Raw genomic sequence first — 21190 nt, 5'->3', positions numbered from 1 at the left:
TAACACTGAATTTAGGCTTCATTCACCCAAAGCCTTCCTTTAATTCTGGCTCTTACGAAACTGGGGCTCAGACAGTCAGCATTTGAGTGTCTGTGTGTGAATGTATGCAGACCTCACCCTCTCTTTTCATTGCTATAGTTCAGCCGCTCTCATATGTGGCCAGGAGAACAACCCTTTTAGGGGGTGAGTCAACACTGTGTTCTTAATAACACTAAGGCAGTGTTTGCCTTTTTCACTCTTATCTCACAAATGCACAGTGGAGTTTTCCAGAAGCTACATGACGTGTTGACATTGTCAACTGTGACAGGTAATGAAATGTGTGCTTGTGCATTCTTGTGTTTGGTTCTGTTTTTGTTTGGGGGGGGTGGGTTTAGAGAGTTGCTTCTTTATTTGTTTTTATGTTTATTTATGTAGAGAGAGAGAGAGAGAGTCTGCACAAGCAGGAGGGGGGCAGAGAGAGAAGGAGAGAGAGAATCCCAAGCAGGCTCCGCGCCGTCAGCACAGAGCCCAACGTGGGCCTCGATCTCATGAACCGTGAGGTCATGTCCTGAGCCCAGACCGAGAGTCAGACGTTTAACTGACTGAGCCACCCAGGTGCCCCTGTGCATTGTTGTGTTTTAAAAAATTCTCAGTTTTTTAAAAAAAAAAATTTTTAATGTTTATTTTTGAGAGAGAGAGAGAGACAGAGCATGAGTGGGGGAGGAGCAGAGAGAGGGAGACACAGAATCGGAAGCAGGCTCCAGGCTCCGAGCTGTCAGCACAGAGCCCGACGCGGGGCTTTGAACCCACAGACTGTGAGATCATGACCTGAGCCGAAGTCAGACGCTCAACCGACTGAGCCACCCAGGCGCCCCTAAAAAAATTCTGTTTTAATTTCAAATACGGTAAATATGGATTGACATACCCCACATAAACCAAAGCTTTGTGGCATTCTCAATAATTGCTATGGGTGTAAAAGGGTCCGGAAACCAAACATCTCAAGAACCGCTTCCGTGAAATAGTCATGTGCGTGTACTACAGGAAGCACGCACAGAGTTGGTAAGCACCCAGTTCGGGACGGTGGCTCCCGCAGGGAAGGAGGGGCACTGAGATCTGGGGAGAAGGTGCAGGGGTGTCACTGAAGCTGAACAGCTTTATGAGGTGACACCCCCACATAGGGCGAGGAACCTAGTCCCCATTTCAGGTGTGAAACGGTTCCGGAAAAAAACGTTTTAAGTGTAGAACATAACATTCAACATGTTTCAGGCCCGTTTCCATCGAGGGGAAAAAAGTCACCCTCTGGATGGTTAACTAATTACCAAGGGGCAAATGTACCTTTCCCCTGGAGAGATCTGGCGTTCATTCGCTTCAGCCGCTTGCCTTTTGAAAGGGAGGCACTACCATCATGTGCTTCCTGCTGTGATGGGGTCCAGTCACCTCCCCCTCCCCGGTCACCTCTGTCAGGTTCTCGCTGTTGTTCACTGTGAACTTCATCCGGAGGAGGCCGTCCAGAGTGTGGACGGCCGACAAGCCAGTTGGCCGGAACTCTTGGCACAAAAAAGTCGGTGTCGATGAAAAACGTCAATTCTAGCTTAGCTTGAAAGAGAGTAGTGAGCAGGCAGCCCAACCGCATGAAATGCAGGGGGAGATCCTGGATCCAGAAGAATCTGGGTAACTGCAATATGGGCTCTATAGCAGAGCTATTAGTAAAGTTACTTTTCTTAGGTATGATAACGGTAGTTAAGTCATATATTGGCATGTCCTTATCTTCAAGAAATGTGTGCCAAAAACCTTAGGGTTGAAATACCGTGATGTCTGCAGCTTACTTTCAAATGGTTCAGAAGGAGGAAAAAAAACAAACATAAAAGAGATAAGTCCCACGTGGTAAAAATGCTGTAAGTAAAAGCAGAAAAGCTGTACCGTATGGCAGAGAGGAAGATCTGTGGTGTAGACACAGCCCATCCACATACGCCACAGGACCCCGGGAAACCTACTTCCCTTCTCCAGGCCTGTTTCCTCCATCTAAATAAAGCACTTGTATTTCTCAGCTCTGACAAAGCTGTGGTTCCAAGTCCCTCTGTTTCTCAGTCGCTGAACTGGGACATGGTGGTGCCCGTGGTGCGTCCGACCGGGACTTGCACGTGTGTTGAGCAGTGGTGCAAGGCCCAGGGTGATGGCCGGGGAGGCCGAGCTCTTCCCTCCGTGCCTTTGCTGACACCAGTTTGCTTGCCGGAAGCCTCCCCTTCGTCCGGAGCAGGGTTAACCGTGCCCTCCTCTTGTACCCGTGGTCCTTTGCACACACCTGAACACAGCACTCAGAGCCTTGTAGACTGTATGTGCACGTGTGCCCTCCCCTCAAGGACAGACCGCATCTTGTATTCAACAGATGGCTGAGTTTCTCGCAAGTACCAGGCATACTTGAGACATAGTCAGTACTCAGTAAATCAGGCGTTTTCTTGCTCTGTTTTTAAATGAATGCAGGGAGAGAGACAGAGAAGGCAGGGATGGCCAGATCGCACATGAGTTGTGGTCCCTGCACCCCCACTGAAGAGTCCTTGAAGGTTTAGAAATACAACAGCCATCAAAACTAGGCAAACTCAAAAGCACACATTTATCCAAAGATATTTGCCGAGCAGTCGTTAGTCACAGTTACCAGAACTACAGAGATGAGCAGTATTTTTAAAACGAACAAACCGAGAAAAGAACCATCCTCGTGGGGGAGAGAGAAAACCAGCAGACTTTTAGAACAGTGGTAAGCGGTATAAGGAAAAACGAAGCAGCCTCTTCTCAGTGGGGAGGGATCACACTCCCTGGAGGTGGCATAGACGACAGGCCGGAGGAGAGTCCGAGGGCGGGCAGAGCAGGGCTCCGGGCCTGGCATTCGAGCCTCCCTGGGAGCCAGGCCTGGCTGGGAGGCTCTGCATCCGCCCCTCCGGTGGACGAGCTCAAGCGTGGGCATTCCACAACACAGTACCCAGCAGCCCAGGTCCCGCCGCCTGGATGCCTGCGGTGGTTCTCCAGGCCACACCGAAGAACCTGCTGGAGACCTCGGTTTTCTGTGTGGACGTGGAAAGAATCAGAGGTAACGAGGGCTGTGCGTGTGGGCACAGGAGCGCTTCGTCCTGATTCCACCTGATCTCGGCTCACGCAGACCTGCTATGACCTGAGCCAACGTTTCTTGCTCGAGATGGTGGCTTGGCGGCTAATCATGGCAGTAAACCGCGCTCCTGTTAATCTCCTCAGACTTCGCCGAGTCCCAGCCACCCTGAAACCTAGTCGAGAAGGATCATTTCCCTCATTTTGCACAGCCAGGCACGTGCTTCCCCAAGGCCATGCGGCTAGCGGATGACAGGCCAGGCCTGGGCAGCCTCCGATGCCGTGCCCCCTCCGCCTCCCCATACGGTCTCCACGAGGGACAGTGTTGGTTGGATGTCCCTGGCCCGTGTTTTGGTGCACCTCTGGTTCCTGGCTGCCACCAGCCACGCGGCCTTTTCCAGACATTCCCTCTGCCCCTGTTCACTGGGGAAGACTGGTCAGAAAAGGGGCAGTCCGGAGATGAACTGAGCTATAGCACCACCAGAAGAGCCAAGGGAAAGTTGCGGCAAGGGGGCTAAGAGGACAAGAACGAGGGTGAGTCTGTCCCCTCTGGTGCCCTGGAACACCACCAGTGGCTCTGCAGAGAGCAGCTGGCGTGGAACAGAGGGGAGGGCCCTGGGGAGACTGCAGGGCAGCCTAGGGGCGAGGGGGTGCTGCGTGTGTGCGTGGAGGGGGAATCGAAAGGTGAGTGGGGACACGGAGGGAGTGAGGCCCAAGAAGCCAGAGGCAGAGGCCTCCAGAGGAAGGAGGAAGGCAGGGTCCCAGCTAGTGGTGTCTGCCCCCCCCCCCCCACTTCCCCTTCCCCGGTGACTCTGGACAAGTCACTTAATGTAACACAGGGATAAATGTAACCACTTGCCCGTGAGGGTTGAGTATCTCATGACATCACGTAGGAGGTGTGCTTCACGCTTCAGAGAGTCGGGTGTGGCGAAGGAGAGGACGGCCCCCTCCCTATGGCCCCCTTGCCTTGGCGCTGGGGGGGAGCCGAGCACGTATTTCTCTGTGCTGGGGCGCCCAGACAGGTTAACGCGGGCTGCACCCTCCCCTGCTGCCAGCTGAAGGGCTTCCTCCCTGGTGATTCTCAGCCTGCTTTTTCAAGGTCGCTTTCGTTGCTTGCGTGTTGAAAGTAAACAAGTCAGGACGTTACAAGCCGCCTCAGAGTCTGGCTCTGCTTCTGCTTGGCTTTGGGAACATTTATTTATGGCCACTTCTCTCTGGCCTCCCCCATTCCCTCCTCACATTAATTCACTCGGCCCCTGCTGAGCCTGGGCTCGCGAGGGTGGTGGTACCATGCCACGCTGAGGGCGGGGGGTGGTGGGAGCTGGTGGCTCACACCGGGGCCTGAGCTGTTCACCTAGAAGAAGACCTGGGCTGTATTAGCTCCGTCTACAGAAGGGAATCACTCCCACGGAGCCCCGTGTTCTCCCTGTGATGCCCCTAGCGTGTACCCATCTGGTAACTGAGTGTGTTTCCTGCTAGATTGCAATGTCCTTAAGGGCAGGACACATCCCGTTCGTCCCATTCAACCTCAGAACCTCGCGGTGTGCCTTTCCCCTGGTAGTTATTAAGGGAATGGGAATGAATGTTCTGAGAACCAGAGGTTGGCTGAAGGCAGTGACTCCTGACCTGAGCTTTGAGAAGGGGTAAGACGTAGACCTGTGGATGTAGGAGGGAAGGCACGTTAAGGAAGAGGAAACGCCTTCTTTAATTTCTTGAGTGATACCAGAGAGTCATTTTAACTGACCCGGCATCAGGAGGATGCTTTTGCTGCCAGACCCGGCCTTGCCACCAGCCTGGTCTCTGCCAGGCACAGTGCGGGCAGCCCAGTTCCAGGACAGCTAGGAGGGAGGGTCCCTGGGACCGGCAAAGAATTTGCCCTGTTGTCTCGGGACTCCGAAGATAAACCGGTGGGACGGGAACTCTGGCCTCAGCCTCTGACCACCCCACAGGGAAGCCTGTCTTGAGGTGGTGGTCCTTGAGGACCCTCTGCCCGGCAGAGGGACCTGAGGTAGATTGCCGGTCCCCTGCCGCGAGAGCTGTCACACACCAAGGCACAGCATATGCTAGCAGGGTCCGGAGAAGGACCATCTAACTTGGCCTAGGGCTCCAAGGGGAGCTTTCTAGAGAGAGCAGCATGAGTAGTCGTTGTGGGTGAGTAGGCATTACTGGTAACCTAGGCCGGAAAAGGCGTCCCTGGCAGGGGGACTGCATGAGCAAGATCAGAGAGGCCACAGAGAATGGGGTCCGTGGGTCATGACCAGGACGGCAAGGAGCAGAACGTGAAGCAAGGGTCACCTGCCTGCCGAGGGCAGGGATTTTATCGGGTAACAGTCACGACTCCCGTTCTTTAGTGCTGGAGGGCTCCAGCTGCTGCTCCAAGGATTTCCCGAGGAGGGGTCTCAGGATTTGTATTTTAATAAGCACCTTCTCTGACTCCTAGGCACACAGTGTTGAGAACCACGGGCACAGAGTGAGAAGAGAAGTTCTAAGTGGTTCACACTGGGGAGCACCACGATTTAAAGTGGTTTTAAAAATCTGTTTTGGAGCAAAGACCCCTTGAGGACACGGTAAAAGCCTACTTCAGAAAAAGCTCACATGCTCACTTTTGCAAATAATTTCAGGGAATCCTTAGACTCGGTAAGCCTTTCTGTGCCCCCCCCTTTAAATACCCCTTGTATAAGCGGCAAAGAGAAAACCTCACACAAGGCGGGCTGCAAGGGGCCACCAGAAAGAAATGGAAGCCGAAGAGTAGAAAGAGGCAGAGGCAGGGGAGATTTTCAGAACTATGGACATTGTGGCACGTTTGTTTGAGACGGGAGATGACGGTTCTGAGTGCACATCGAGGACAGAAGCCAGGTTAGAGAGGGCCTGGGTCGTGAGCAAGTGCTGAGAAAATGGGGGAAGCAGGGCAGGCAGGAGCCTGATGGGAGAGCAGAGGGGGTGGGCAGTGGACACGTTCATGCCAGCTTGCATCGGCCCCGCCCCCTGCCCCTGTTCACAGGTGCTTATCAGGTGCTTAACCTGAGAGGTGAAGAAAGAGTTCCCAGTAGGGGCACCCTGGCTCCCCGCATGGGCTGTCCGGCTGTCCTGTCTGGGTATTAGTGCCAGATGACCTGCCCTCGGCCCCAGGCACACCCGGTTCCCAGTCCCGCTGGGGAGACAGAGTCAGACTGTGCGATGAGTTGTTCTGTCTGCAGGGGGCGGCGGCCGAGTCAGGGCACCGGGCTGAGCAGGAGGGGACAGGGAGGGGGGATCATGTCTTTGCAGAAGTGATCCTCAGCTGACTCTCACGAGGAGCTGGGGAGGGCAGTGCGCACTTGCCCAGGGCAGCCTTCTGTCTCCCCAGCCTGGGCGGGCAGCGGGGCGAGGCCAGGGGGCCCCTGCGGACGCGGCTGCCTCCCGGAAACTGGGCGCTGTGGGCCCAGCTCAGAGTCGCGGCTTCCCGGCCCTCCGATCCCGGGCGTCATGAGACCAAGAACAGTGTTAGTAATCCGTAACAGATGCTTTGGTTTGGCAGCCTCTCGCCCTCTCGGGATAAATGGAGCGGGGTTGTAAACGGAATGTTCCCACGGGCTCACAATCATGAACACACTTAGCCACTTGGAGTCATGTATTCAACAAACAGTTACTAGTGTCTACAGCACACACACTGGGGTGGCAGAGAGGGCAACAGCAGGGTCCCCACAGTCTAGTGGGGAAGAGGAGGCCGATGCGGGTACTGAGGGGCAGGACAAACTGAAAAGTGCTGTGGTCAGGTGCAGAGCCGAGCACAGTGCCGGGAGCCGGCCTCTGGCCGCGGGGGTCTCCGTGCCCAACCCTGGACTTAGTTTTCCAGCAAGCCTCTGTCTTTACCCCTGTGCCTCTCTGTTCCCTTTTTGGCTTGACATCCTTTGTCCTTGCTTGATAAATTTGTACTCTGTTCTCTTAAGCTTTTGTTGAAAAAGCCCAGAAAGGTCCTTACTGGTAGGGTGGCAGGGGATTCCCAGTTGACTGCGCTAGAGGGCGTGTGGCTGGGATGGAGGGGCTGCGTACTCCTGGGAGAAGGTCAGAAACCTCCTTCCCGGTCTGACGCGTCACGTCCCACAGCTGGCGGGGCAGGTGTCCTGCGCTTTTCCAGAAGCATCGGCCGGGCGAGAGCGTGAGGCCGACTTCCGGCTGCCTGCACTGCGGGCTGGGCTGCACGCTGTTCCTGTGTATTAGTGTTATCTCCAGATGCACGAGGGGTTTTCGTGCCAGGTCCAGGAAGATCCCTGGCTGTGTACAGAAACTCTGGGGTGTGGTTTGCGCCTTTTCTTTTTAAGCCAGGGATTTCAGCAGATACTCAGTAGCAGTCTCTGATGTGTGGTCTAAAAGCGTTAACTGCTGAGCCAGTGACAAGACTGGTGGTGCCTCACTTGGGGCTGGGCCCAGCAAGTACTCACCGCTGTCCGAGGGACTCCCGAGGTCAGATTAGCCTTGAACAGTTGGGGAAACTGAGGCCCAGAGTCACACAGTCTTTCTCCTCTAAGCTCCTGACATTAGGACTGTTCAGAGCTTCACAGATGTCTCACATGCCACCAGGAGGGAAATGACAGGCTTCAACTTTTTGCACACTCCTATGTACACATACCCATACACGTACCCGTACAAACGCCCAGATGACAATAGGATTGGACCACTTGTCCCAACAGAGACTTCTTCTGGGAGAGAGCCTGGTTGTACCTACTGCTCAGAGCAGCCTGTCAGGTCCCGCGGGGGAGAAAGTCCATCAGGCTGGTGACCCAGCGTCATGTAGCATAAACCAGCCTATTCCCATGCATTTCCCCCCTGCTGGTCAGCCGGTTGTTTTGATCACATAAAGACGGCCTGTCAGAGAGAGGCCCTCGTGAGACTTGACCTTAGCTTCCCTTCCAGCTCCGTGTGCCTCCGGGCACCTCAAAGCCGGGGAGGGTGGGAGCTGTGTGGACCGGTCAGCACGGGCACAGAGTATATGTGGCCTGCTGGGGGTTGGCGGGGGGGGGGGGGGGGAGGAGGAAGGAATTGTCGGTTTTCATTTAGTAAAGGAAATTTTATATGTACTTTTCAAAAAAATAATTCACTCATTCATTCATAATATTTTTAAAAAGAAAACATTTGCCTGAACCGCCCTCAGATGCTAACCGCTTTAGACAAAGTTCATGATGTCTGGGGACAGTACAGAGTTTCCGTACCCAGCCAAGATGCAGAGAAGACAGGTGACTACGTGGAGCTCAGAGACCAGGTCCAGGCTGGAGAGCAATCGGTATCCTATGAAAATGAAAACAAAAATCCCAAAATACAAGCAAGATGAATCTTAGGCAGAAGACATGGGTATTTTCTTGCATTTCAGTTTCGTTAGTGGTGATAAAGCAAACAGAGACAGGCCAGCGCCGTTCACACGGGGAAAAAAAAGAATGGGGTTTTTTGGTTAACGCCAGGTTCGGTTTGCACACGTAAGGTGTTGAATACGGCAGCCGCAGGGAACCCGTGTCTGTAATTACAACGGGAAAGATAGCTGTTGGTGTGTAAGCACGTGCTCGGGCAAAGCACAGTAGTGGGCACTTCTGCCCGTGCCACCCTGAACGACATGTGGTGACCCAGGTCCCCCCTCCCCTGGCCCCGGCCCCCAGGAGCTGCAGTTCCCTGCATAGCACGCCGGCTGAGCTGTTTGCCTCCCCCGCCCGGAGCCCCACATCCCCTTCCTGAGCTCGCCTGGGGCTGAGGCCCTTCGTGGGCAGCACACAGGGCGTCTTCTTTAGAAAGTCACAGAAAGTCTCCAGGCCCCCCAGCGCCTCCAGGCTCACTGAGGCGTGGGACGAGCCGCCGCGTGTTCGGTAGCTGCGAGCCCTCTGAGGGCAGGGACTGCCCTGCTCATCTCCGCATCACTAAGTGTCTTTGACTCACTGGCCTCTGTGCTTGTCACACTGATGTGAAGACATGACACTCGGCCGTAGGACCTGGACAGGGAGGGAGCACGGGACAAAGCAGGGGTCACTGGAGGAGAGTGAGCGGGGACAGCAAGGGGGCTTGCGGCTTTGTCCCGTGAGTAACAGGGGAGGTCCCTTCAGCCGTCCAGTGGACCGTCCCAGGCCGTCCAGGACACCTCTGTGACTCTGGAGGACACAGGGAGGGGAATGTCGCTTAGAACGAGGGGGGGCTGCCGAACGGCCAAAACCACTTCACCACCGAAACTACTTTGGGGAACAATAAGCCTCCCGCCAACAAGCAGTTTCGGTTCAAGGCCTCGTCTGCACGTAGAGCTGCTTTAGAAGGCAGCTTTAGAAGACGAGCTGCACTGGTCATGACTGTCCGTGGCTTAGGTCATCTCTAGGCCCTGAGGGCCTGCAGGGAGCATTGATTGAGCACCTGCTGTGTGCCAGGCTCCGGGCCTGCGGGCATGCCCCTGTCTGTGCTGTAGCAGGGCAGGTCACTTCGGGTCTTCCACAAAGCAGACCCCAAGACCCTTCGGATGATAAGCAGGCGAGATTCGCGGGGAACCGTCAGTGAAGGACAGAGGGAGTGGGAGCAGGCAGGGGGAGCCTCAGGCCGTGATGCAGGTGTGAAAGGAGAAGGGGCAGAAGGGCCTAGTGGGAGGCGTCTCAGGCCGATGCAGGGCCCCGAGCGAAGGTTTCCCCCCTGGAAGATTCCCCACGTCAGGCAGGAGCGAGCTGGCACATCAGTCGTTGGTGGAGAGCAGCCAGAGAAGTGTGGCCTCTGTGCATGCCTGGGTGGGGCACCCAGGGCGGCGGAGGCTGGGGCCGTGGGTCAGCTCCGCTCCCACAGCAGGAGACCTGCAGGGCACACTCGAGTGGCGGCTACACAGGGATTCTAGAAAGCGGGGCCCATCTCACAGTACCTTCCCGGATTTGCTTCCCCAGAGTCATCCCAAGGGCTTTGGTGGGCACGTGCCACCAAGCGGTAGGGCTGGGGTCTCCGCTCAGATCCCTGTGACCGCGGAAGTATGTCGGGACCGCATTAGGAACACACACCTGCTTGGCATTCGCTGTCAGCGACGGAGCGTGTCAGCAGCGGTCAGTGACACAGTTGAGGCCATAACCTTATCTGTGCTCGCTTCACGTGGCTGTGGAACCATGGTCTGAATCAAGGCCTGTCTGCTGCTGTGTCCTCGTTCCTCTCACTTCTACTGGGTGTCATCAGCACGGGCAGGAGCACTCCTCCTCCTAAGTGCAGTCTCGTGCGAGATACACGGTCTCAGGCTCCCAGACTCAGAAAAGTCAAAGCACAGCACCATTTGCTTTTCTTCTTTCTCCCTAACCTGGCTGTCTGTGGGGAGGAACCACGCCTGTTTTGATCATCACTGATTTCCCCTTAAATGTTTGTCGAATGAATGAATGACTTATGGGGAAAAAAGAAGCAGCACCGTTGCATAACAATTCACTCCCGATGTGACTGGCCACGCACAGAGCTCTCAACACACGGCTTGGTCGGCTGAGGTCAAGCCCACCCAAGACTCTTGAACCCCAGAGCACAGCTGGGGCGGGGGGGGCGGCCAGCAGGAAGTTTGAGACCCAAGTCGTTGGCTGGACAGTTGTCAAATGTAAAGCAAAGCAGAGGAGCATGTGTGGCAGGGCTTGTGTGTACCGTGGACACACGATTATTGTTAAGATTGTAACAGTCTGTGCACTAGGTCACCTGCTGTCTGAGTCACAGGGGAGCTGGGTCCTGAGGAAGCCCAGTTCTTTGGGAGACTTAGGAACTGACTGTGTAGGCCAGGTGGAGGTTTCCAGGTCAACCGAGGGCCAACCCCCAAACACCCCTATTTTGTCACCCAACCACTGGGGCTGGGGCAGGGATCTTTTTCAGATACTTTGCTTCTCTGACTCCTTAAGTGGACATCACATGACTTTTTCTTGTTGAGACTGCTTAGTCTCAACGTTATGATTATCTGTTATTATGCAAACTCCTTCTATATTGGCCTCGAATTGTTGGCCTTTAAATATTGTTTCTAATTCTGAAATTGCATTTATATGCCCTCCTTTGCTGATAACTGCCACTCCTCACTGTTATGGGCGTGCCTACCCGTAACGAGCATGCCTTACCTTTTCAGTTTGGGAATTCTTGCGTGCTAGAGACCGAGAAACTGTGCATCCAAGATTATCGGGCTCATATGCCAGTGAAGAGGCCAGTGGGCTCAGAGAGCCTCCCTCTCAACACCCCGGCAGGAGCTGTGTGTGGTGCACTGATCTTGGTAGATGACCACTTTCTCTCTCCCGGGGCTTTTAGTGCTGCTCTCCTGGTTTCCGTCATGTTCTTAACAGACGAAGTTGCTTGGGAAATGCCTTCAGCAAAGTATGGTACGACCCTCTTGTAGTGTCATCTGTATCACTCTGTTCTGCAGAAGGTCAGCTAATCGTGTTGTTGTCCGCAGAGCTTGTATGATGCTTCCCTATCATAATGTCAGACGTTGAGCCTTTTGTTAGATGTTGTGAAGAATATTATGTGTGTCATCTGCTTTACAGTCAAAAGAACTGGGTGGAAATCCCAAATTTAGTCTCCTAATACCTGTGTGCATTTGTGTAAATGTTTCCAAGTCTCTGAGCCACTCTTTGCACATTTACAAAATGGGGGCAACGAATGGCTACGTCCTACGTTGTGACACTTGGATGCTTTTAATGCAGTGTCTTATTTAACACCATGACCGGAATGGTGTAGACAGTTGTGGTTGGAATTCTTGTCTCATTCAAGCACTTTTTCCCTGAAGGGAAGGCTGTCTTTTCTAAGCTATGGGAAATGTTGGCACAGTATTTCCTCTCTACTCCTCGAGGTCTTTGGAGAATGAAAACAGCCCTTCCGGGGGCAGTTGGAAGCCCTGACAGTTGGAAGTTTCTTTGTGTCAAGGAGCGGTCGGCCTCCGTTTCCGAAAAGGGAAAGCCGGCTTCCAGAACCCTTACAGCTGAGGCTGACGCTTACGTTTTCTCTTGGTCTGCAGTGAACAGAGTATCTGCCAAGCCCGGGCTTCCGTGATGGTCTACGATGACACCAGTAAGAAATGGGTACCAATCAAAGCTGGCCAGCAGGGGTTCAGCCGGATCAACATCTACCACAACACTGCCAGCAACACCTTCAGAGTCGTTGGGGTCAAGCTTCAGGATCAGCAGGTGAGTGCTTGGGGCCACAGGTTATACTCAAGGGCGTATGCACCCCCCCATCACACACACATACAGTGAAAATAGGTAAAAATACATAAATAAAATCAAAATTTGGAGTCAGAAGATGTGGGTTCACATTCTGCCCCCATCTTCTCCTATGAGACCTTGAGCAAACTGTCTGTTCTGAACTTCATTGTTCACGTCTGTCTTATAGAGAGGGTCATCCCCACTCTGTCTTCCTCGCTGTGTTGTTGTCATATATAACATAATATAACATAGAATAAAATAATGGATGTGAAATGGCTCTGAAAACGATACTGCAGACCGTGTTAGTGTTACTTTCTGTCTGCGTGGCCATAAGTGATACGCTGTGAAAAGGTCTGGTTCCTCAGCCCCCAGAGTGTTGCTTTGGAAGGAATATCAAGGTGATGTGAAGAGTCTGAGATCACTTCTGTCCCTAAGAGCACATCCCGGGCACATCAGACCAGGCGGCTCGTGAGTGTGCCCGGTGAGTCTGTGCAAACACACACGAGATCAGTCCGCCTGTGTGTGTGAGGAGTAGTCGTGCCCACGTAGCTCAGGCAGAGTAGTGTGCTATGACCCGGACTAAAATAGAGATGTGGAAGAAGGGTTTGATGTAGCTTAACCACAGTGACTCTGGTTGCTACTTCAAGTGTTCTTCCTTCAACTCTCAGAGATCGACAGGGACATTTTTAGCAGTGAAATTAACACTTCTGTGGTTTCAGCATTTATGAAAATCTCTACCCAAATAACGTCTCCGGGCACCCTTTGTCGGCCAAGCCCTTGCTAAACTGAGCAGCAGGTTAGCTGTTGTCTCTGCAAGAATCCGCGTGTTAGCAATTGGAAAACCAAGAACAGAAACTTAGGACTCTTGTTTTTAGTATGTTGCCTATTGAATGGGTTTCTGCTTTGGCCAGAACAGCCCTGTTAAGTTTCAGATTCTTGTGGCTGAAAGGGAGAGCCCCACCGCAGGACCCCTCATAAAGGTTCCAGCCTGGAGCTCTTGGTACCTTCAGAGGCATCACTTTCCCTGGCCGAAGAGCCTTACTGCTAGCAAGGTTTTTCTAGAAATCTTCCAGAAGCTGCTTCCCTGTTCTTCCAATTCATTGGTTCTGGCTCCGCCTTTCAGAGGTACCCTGTCCCACGTATCGCAGGATATACAGCCCCAATCATGGCGACCGCCAAAAACATCTGCCACGTTTCCGTAGCACCCCTGGGTGGCGGCTGGGAGGGCAGCACCTCCCCGCTACGTGGCTTTGACGTAAGGCCCATTACCCGGTGCAGTTCCTGAATCACCGTGGGTGGTCCCTGGGTGATTGCTTTTACTATGACAAGTTTCCCGTGCCCTTCCCACCTCTTGATTGGCCTCCGGGCACACTAGGAAGACCGCGCAGTGTGCTGGAAATGGCCGGGCGCCGCGGAACGGGACTCCCCGAAGCCAACACGCACCTTGCTCTCCGGGGCCTCGGCAGGAAGCACACGTCGGGGCTCCTCTGGGAGGTGACCTTTTCCCCCACGCGGGGAGGGACTGGCGGCGGGCCTCAGTGATGTCCCGGAGAAATTCGAAGGCTCTGTTGACTCTGAGAGACTCCCAGAGGCTGACAGAGAAGTTACCGGCACAGCCTTCCACCTGGAATCGCGTGTTCAAGCGGCAGGTTCCTGGAATGTGGTTGACACTCTTTCCCCAGATGGACGGCTGTGTTCCTGGGAACAGAAAAGGCGTTCTTAGTAGCCAAGGCTCTAGAGAAAGTGGCAGGAAACCTGGCCCACAGTGGCGCCTCTGCGCCTCCAGAGAAAAGATTGATTTCCACAGATCTGGTTTTCAGTCCGTATAGAGCGCGAGGTCAAACATTTCAGGACAGGCAGAGATCCCTGGGTTTATAACCCAGTCAGGATATCGTGCACATTTCATGCGCCGCATGGCTCATGCAGCACTTTTCATGTCTATTATTTCAGCCTCCCAGGAACCCCAGAGGGTAACAGTGTATGAATTATCACCCCTGTTTTGCTCAGTAAGCAGATAGAAAGCCAGGTGATCATTTGTGGCAAGAGGGACGGGCACACTGTAGTATCGTTAGCGGAGGGCTAGCCCGAGTCTCATATTACAGGTGAAGAAATACCAAAAGGTTTGTAGTTGAGAATGAGTGATGGCACCAAAAATGTTAGCGAGCTGTCAGGCTGAATTAATACCAGGGGTCCAGGAGAAGGGGGCTTATAGCTCCGCTCTCTATGTGCCGGTCAGACTTCACCCGGAATGTCGGGACGGAACCCAAGTGCCACAGGCTGGGATCTGTAAGGGGAGGGCGCCCGGACGGTCACAGGTCTGCCAGCAGCACTGCACCGTGGGACGGCTCAAGGGGGAGCAAGAGAGAGTCGCCAGGAGAGGAGAAGGCCGAAGGGGCAGGGCCACGGTGTCCACACCGCCCACGGACTGTGCGTGGAGGAGAAGGCATGCTTTTCTGTGGACCCCCGAGACGGGGCTAGGAATGCGGCGTGGACACTGTTATGAAGGTTTGAGCTCCGTGGCAGGAAATGCGTTCTTCCACGCACGCTGTTGGAGGGCGGAACGCGGTGCTTTGCAAGCCCACAGGCCGGCTGGCTGCTCGGTAAGAAGTCTGGGAAGGACGCCCCTTCTTTGGTAGAGATTTGGGTGAGCGACCAACCTGTGGGTTCTGTGGCTTTTAGACCCAGGTGAATGTGTGGGTCAGGGAGACTGCTTTCCCCCGTTAAGTTTTTTTTTTTTTTTTTTTTTTTTTTTGTCAAGGGCCCTTGACTGCTTGTACACAGAGACCTCAGAAGCAGGCTCGTCTTCCCTTGGAAGACAGAGAAGGCCCCCTCACTCAGTCCTACACCCATGCCCCGAATAAACACGCAAGCTTGCTAACTGTGGGCTCGTGCACAAAACAACGTAGGACCTTTTGACATAAGTTTCTCTGTCAGCAGCTGTCCTTCCTTCTCTGTCAGCAGATCAGTCCTTCCAAATCTCGGAGAATCATTTTGCAAATAAAGCTGATAAGGACACAGGCTGAAGTGGAAGAGTGGGAAAAGGCAAATCTTACCAACACCGACCAGGAGGGGCTGGTGTGAGTGTGTTACTGTTACGTACGATAGGCTTTAAGGCCAGAAGTGTTACTAAAGGTAAACAAGGACCTTTTTAAGGATAAAAAGGTCAATGGAAAATGAAGAAAGAACAATCCTAAAGTTGTACACATCTAATGATATATCTTCAAAACATACAGGGGTGCCTAGGTGGCTCAGTCAGCTGAGCGTCTGACTTCAGTGATGATCTCATCGCTCTGGAGTTCGAACCCCGCGTCGGGCTCTCTGCTGACAGCCCAGAGCCCGCCTCAGTTCCCATCTGCCTCTCTCTCTGCCCCTCCCCAGCTTGTGCTTTCTGTCTCAAAAATAAATGTAAAAAAATTTTTTTAAGATAGCAAAGAAAACATATAAAGCAAAACGGACAGATCTAAAGAGAGAAATGGACAAATCCAGAAGCAGAGTTGAAGCTTCTAATCAGACCTCCGAGAAACCGACTGAACAAGCAGACGGAAATAAGTAAAGAGATAGAAAATAGCATTATAGACCAACGTGACCTAATTTACATTTATAGAAACCACAGGCAGAATATAGAAGGTGGAATATTCAGTCTTCTCACGTCTGCACGTTGTGACCCGCTAAAGCCTCCTCTCATCTTGCCTCAAGATCCCTCAACCATTCTTGACTGTAATGTGGTTTCCAGACCTCCTTCCACCGAAAACATTTCCCTCTGGCTTGCTCTGGTTGGCTCTCAGCACTAAAAGTGCAGCCCCAAAAGCGGAGACACTTGAACACATAACTGCTGGTAGGGACTCCCCGCGGCAGAAAGGAGCAGGACCTACCAGCCCACTCTGGTCTCTGCCGCCGTGAGTGTGCTCTCATCTTAAAAGCAGCTAACCAGCACTCTCTTGCTCTCACTCTCTCTGTCTCACTCTCTCAAAAATAAAGAAACTTAAAAAAAAAAAAAAAAAAAGGTGGGAGGTGGCACCTGCGTGGCTCAGTCCAAGCGTCTGACTCTTGGATTTCAGCTCAGGTCGCAATCTCACGGTTCATGGGTTTAAGCCCCCCGTGGGGCTCTGCGCTGACAGTGCGGAGCCCGCTTGGGATTCCCTCTCTCCCTCCCTCCCTCCCTCCCTCTCTCCCTCTCTCCCTCTCTCTCTCTGCCCGTCCCCATTCACGTAGGCTCTCTCTGTGTCTCTCTGTGTCTCTCTCAAAAATAAATAAACTTCCAGAAGAAAAGAATGGTTAACCAGAAGTCACTGTGCCCCTTCTCATGCATACATGCCACAAAGCCTCCAGCCCTTTTTCTGGTGATCTGGAGCTAACCCTAGAGAGAGCCACCCCAGGAACTTTGTGCCAAAATGTGAAACAGTTGTTTCTTTAGCTGATTCAGCTCGCCTGAGCTCACACGTGCTTGCTCTCTCTTTCTCTCTTCCCCCTCCACTGTGGGATGCCCCAAGCCCACCTTCCACCTGGCTAAGACTTGGAAAAAAGCTGTTGTGGATAGTGTCCGTATTTGCTGTCCTCTGGCTTTACCTTACCCAAAGCGCGGCAGAATGGAGCCGTCGAGGAGAGTGATAAATCAGGGGTCGCGTCTTAGGGCCTAGCCCGCTAGCAGGGCGGCTTGGCCACGTCCCTTTGCGTTTATGAATCTTTTCCTGAGCTCACCTCCCTGGCCCGCGGGGGCAGCAGACGGGGTTAGGTCCAGCTTCAGATCACAGAACCTGGAGCCTCAGAGCCGGCAGAGGCTGAGCAATCCTGAATGACTCCTAAAGCAGACCCTTCCCGTGGCGTCACCCACAGCCTCGTCCACGCTCTGCTTGCATGCTTTGGTCTGCAGCGAGCTTACTGTCTCTCGGTGCTCGCACGCGCAGGATTTAACCCTCGCGACGCGCCATGAGGCTGCCATGCCGTAGGCGTGTCCACTCTTCCCACTTTCCAGGTCAGAAAAGGGGTGACTATTAAGTTCCATGAGGTCGGATCGTGTGACGAGCGGTAGACAGCGGCTCTGGGCCTCCCGCCGCCTTCCCTGAGCCACACTTGCTACGGGTCACCTCAAAGAACTTGGAAATACTTCCCCATTAAGTGTCTGAGAGAGTAGTTGCAAGGCCAGGCCGACCCGGAGCGACTCCCCCAGCTGCTTGCGGGCACCTGAAGGTCCGGGCTCTGCCCCCGTCTGCTCTCCATCTTCCCTGCTGGGCCTGGCTGGCTCCTCGCGGGCAGCCGAGGTTTGCCAGTGGATCAGCAATGCTGTACGTTTGTGTGGCACCTTCGCTTTTCTAACTGAGCCTTTTAACTGATAGCCCGTTTCTTAATGCAGCCGAAGTACGAGACACTGTGCACACGGGAGGCAGAGATAGGAGCCGGAAGGCTCTCGCCCTTGGGGGTCTCTGTGCCTAGAAATCTAGATAAGACGTGCATCGCAGCGTGGCCTTCCCGGTAGCCCCACTAGGCTGGGAGAGCATTACTACCCCCATTTTATAATTGGAGAAACTGAGCCCCAGAGAAGTGACCGCTGTAGGGGGTGTGGCTGTGAGCGAGGACCGGCACCTGGACCCCGAGAACCTGACTCCCAGCTCCGGCCTCCCATCCGGAGCATAATTATTTACCTAGAAGAAACAGCTGGCTTTCAAACCCTCGCCGTTGCGTAGATCACACTGGAAAGCTGCCTGGCCTCGCGGTCCCCTTCTTCTCACCCCACCCCCGCCTCTGTGTCCCCTGGTAGCCCCAGGGGACACACTATCCTTGCCCCAGAGCTGCTGTGTCCAGCTCACTTACCTTTTTTTTATTTACACGCATTTCTCTGTCTTCCCCCCCCCCCCCCCCCCCCCCAGGTTGTGATCAATTATTCAATCGTGAAAGGGCTGAAGTACAATCAGGCAACGCCGACCTTCCACCAGTGGCGAGATGCCCGCCAGGTATACGGCTTAAACTTCGCGAGTAAGGAAGAGGCGACCACGTTCTCCAATGCCATGCTGTTTGCCCTGAACATCATGAATTCCCAGGAAGGAGGTAAGCGGGACTCTGCCTTGGCCTGGGGCGGAGGCCCCCCCCCCCCCAACCTGCACCCTCCCACGGCACTGGCTGTCTGGTGTCCCGGCCCCGCCGCCGCGTCAGGCTGATGCTGTGTGGGTCCTCAGAGAGGCCTGCTGCCGGATTTAAAGATGTTTCATTAAAGATGTTAACAGTTGGAAGGAAGAGAGGAAGACGGGCACGTCTTCTTGCCTTTTGTGAGCTATGTTGCTCTGTGTTGGTGCGTTCCTGAAGCTCTGCGTCCAGATACGTTTTATGTTTATTATCTTACTTCCGCATTCTAGAGCACGTCTTGAGCAGAGATGGGAGGGAACAAATACATGATTTATTCATGAATTCTTCATTCCTGTGGTCAATAAACTTTTACTAAATGTTTACTGAGTATAAGGGACTGGCTGGGCAGGACAGGTAAGTAATGAGCAGGCGGCCTCCTTGCCCTCCACTTGGCACTTGGAGTAGGTACATCCCTAAACTGCCAATGTGGTGCCTCGTACGTGCTCTCCCTGGGCGTGGGCCAGGTATGCAGGGGGCACAGGGCGGAGATCTGGGCTGCGGTTCTGAAGGGTGAGGGGGCTCACGAGGCAGAGGAGGAGCAGGCATGTCGGGCAGAGGGACGACGAGGGCATCCAGGCCTGAACGCCTGGCGTGTGCGAGGAGAGCCCCCTGCGGGGTTTCTGGGGCCTCGGGCACACATGATGAAGAGTCCCAAAGACCTGGAAGACGATGGGCGGGCTTGGTACTTGGGGTCACCGGGGGCCTGGAGGAGGGAGCGGGGCCGGGTGATGCCAGCATAAGTCTCTAAGCAGGGCAAAAACACTTGTGGCTTTTATTAGAAATTGGCAGTGTTAGCTTCCGAGGGAAGACAGAAGCTTTCTAAGGCGTGGGTGTCTGGCTGCCCACGGGTACGGTCCTGCCCTTTGCCAGAGATCTTAACCTTGGTAGAGCCTGCTAGTCACGAACAGGGCTTAGGGTCATGCCATTCAGTGTGAGTCGTGGCTCTGCCACATTCTAGCTAAGGGACGGGCCTTGGACAGGTCACTTCATTTTCTGTGCCTCAGTTTCCTTATCTGTCAGATGGGGGTGACAAAGGTTGTTTTTAGACTTGATTTTATTTTATGTTTTTAAGTAGGCTCCACACCCAACGTGGGGCTTGAGCTAACAAACCTGAGATCAAGAGTCACACGCTCTACTAACTGAGCCGGCCGGGCACCTTCTAGGGGTGGTTCTGAAATTTAAACGCGCAGAGTCTAAAATGCTTAGCAGGCTGCCTGACACACATCCGTCACCCAGTGTTGGCGTTTGTCAGTGTTACGACCACTGTGGCGGCTGGCGGAGCCGGGGTGGGAACTGGAGGGGCTTGGTACCTAAGACCCAGGGGGAGATGGCTTCTATGTATCCATTGGGCCCGACAGATTGCAGCTTTGGGGCACAATTTAAACTCTAGGAGAATTTTCTTTGAGTAAACAAGACGTCTTGAGTATGTTCCCATGGGTCATACGCAGAATCATACCCGCAGAGCGCTCTCTCCTAAACCGAAGAGCCTCGTGCTTCGTGGTGAAGTGAGCCGGGTTTAAGGTTTCCGATCCGAACCTCCTCATCTGCCCCAGGATGTGAGCGCTAAGCTTCATTCGATCTGTTCAGATGGCTATGTCGAGGGGCAGAGACAAAGTTTTGACTTAATCAGACAACTGGCGCTTGCAAGGCAAGTGCTTACTTTAAATAAAAACTACTCGTTGCTTTATTAAATCTTTATTACATTCACCCTGGTCACAGGGAAGTCAGCTAACCAACCCTCGATGGCAGATGAGAGCCCCTGACTGTTGGGAGGAAGTCGCTCACGCAGGGCCGCGAGGAACCCAGAGCTCCTCTGCCCGCCTTGGGCTGAGGGTGGGGTCACCGGGTGAGAGTGGCCTCGTTGACAGCCCACACCGTGACAAGTGGCGGCCTGTCCCAGTTCGTCTGCTTCTGCAGGCGTGACCTTCTGGTGGAAGATCTGGTGGCGCCGGGAGGGTTTTAGCTTCTCCTTCACCTGCGGTGTGACCCCTGCTGGTACCACGCAGAAGCTGGAAGTGTGCCGCTCGGCGAGCTTTTACACGCGTATGTGCCTGCCCCGCCCCCCCCCCCCCCCCCGCCCGCAGGTCCCCAGAGAGACCCTGTCCCTCCCCCTCCCCGCCAAGGGCAGGGGGGACGTCAGCTTCTGAGACGACAGAGCGGTTTGCCTGTGTTTGAACTTCGCTATGTGTGTATTTCATATAGCGTGTCCCTGGTGCCTGATTTCTCTCCCTCGACGTTGCGTGAGGGACTCATCCAGGCAATCACTCGTCTCTGTCGTTGGTTCCTTGTCGCCGCGGGGCGCCCTGCCACCTGGTTCCGCGCTTTCTCCTCTCCGTGGTTCAGCCTTTTAGAGCTCGCTTACCACACCAGCAGCCACTGCAGATGCCCTCCGGCTGCCAGACATTGTGCTGTTTTCTGTTAAATCCCCGGTGTGCCGGGCAGTCCCTTCCTACCCGCCCTCAGTGGGAGGCGGTTCGCGGTAGCGGAAAAAGCACTTGTTCGGGGGCAGTGAGATCTTCTATTAAGTCTTTGTTCCGCCACCTGTGGCCCTGGGATAGTAAACCCTCCTTCCCAGGGTGGTTTCGAAGATTCATTTTGAAAGTGTTTATAAAGCACTTAGCATCCAGGGCCTGGAATGTGATAAGAGCGCAAATAATACTGGCTCTTTGCCTTTTGTTCTTGTGAAATGTGGTTATCTCCCGTAAGCTTCGGCGTCCTTCCTTGTCAGGTAAGGTTACGCGTCCCGCCACGGAGCTGTGGAGAGGGCTCAAGGGCCCGCTGTCGTGTCTGGTGCCTCGTAAGCGCTCACCTGCCCCTCCTTCCCTCTCTGGTAGGCATCTGCGGCCCGTGGCCTTTTCTAAGAC

The 21190-nt window shown here is 54.0% G+C and overlaps 1 protein-coding gene across 3 annotated transcripts in view; it reads left to right on the top strand.

Annotated features, from left to right (window-relative positions):
- The window catches only part of EVL (Enah/Vasp-like), a 148840-nt gene that overhangs the window by 79704 nt on the left and 47946 nt on the right, over nt 1-21190 (top strand). For all 3 annotated transcript variants that reach the window (XM_049612171.1, XM_049612169.1, XM_049612170.1), the window contains exons 2-3: nt 12023-12191; nt 18074-18251. In XM_049612171.1, the coding sequence (XP_049468128.1) occupies nt 12023-12191; nt 18074-18251 (347 nt within the window). The remainder of the gene's footprint in view (nt 1-12022; nt 12192-18073; nt 18252-21190) is intronic.

This window comes from Panthera uncia (assembly GCF_023721935.1).
Source record: "Panthera uncia isolate 11264 chromosome B3 unlocalized genomic scaffold, Puncia_PCG_1.0 HiC_scaffold_1, whole genome shotgun sequence".
In the NCBI taxonomy this organism is placed as follows: Eukaryota; Metazoa; Chordata; class Mammalia; order Carnivora; family Felidae; genus Panthera; species Panthera uncia.
Note: the sequence above shows the minus strand (reverse complement) of the source record. Positions and strands in the feature narration are given on the sequence as shown.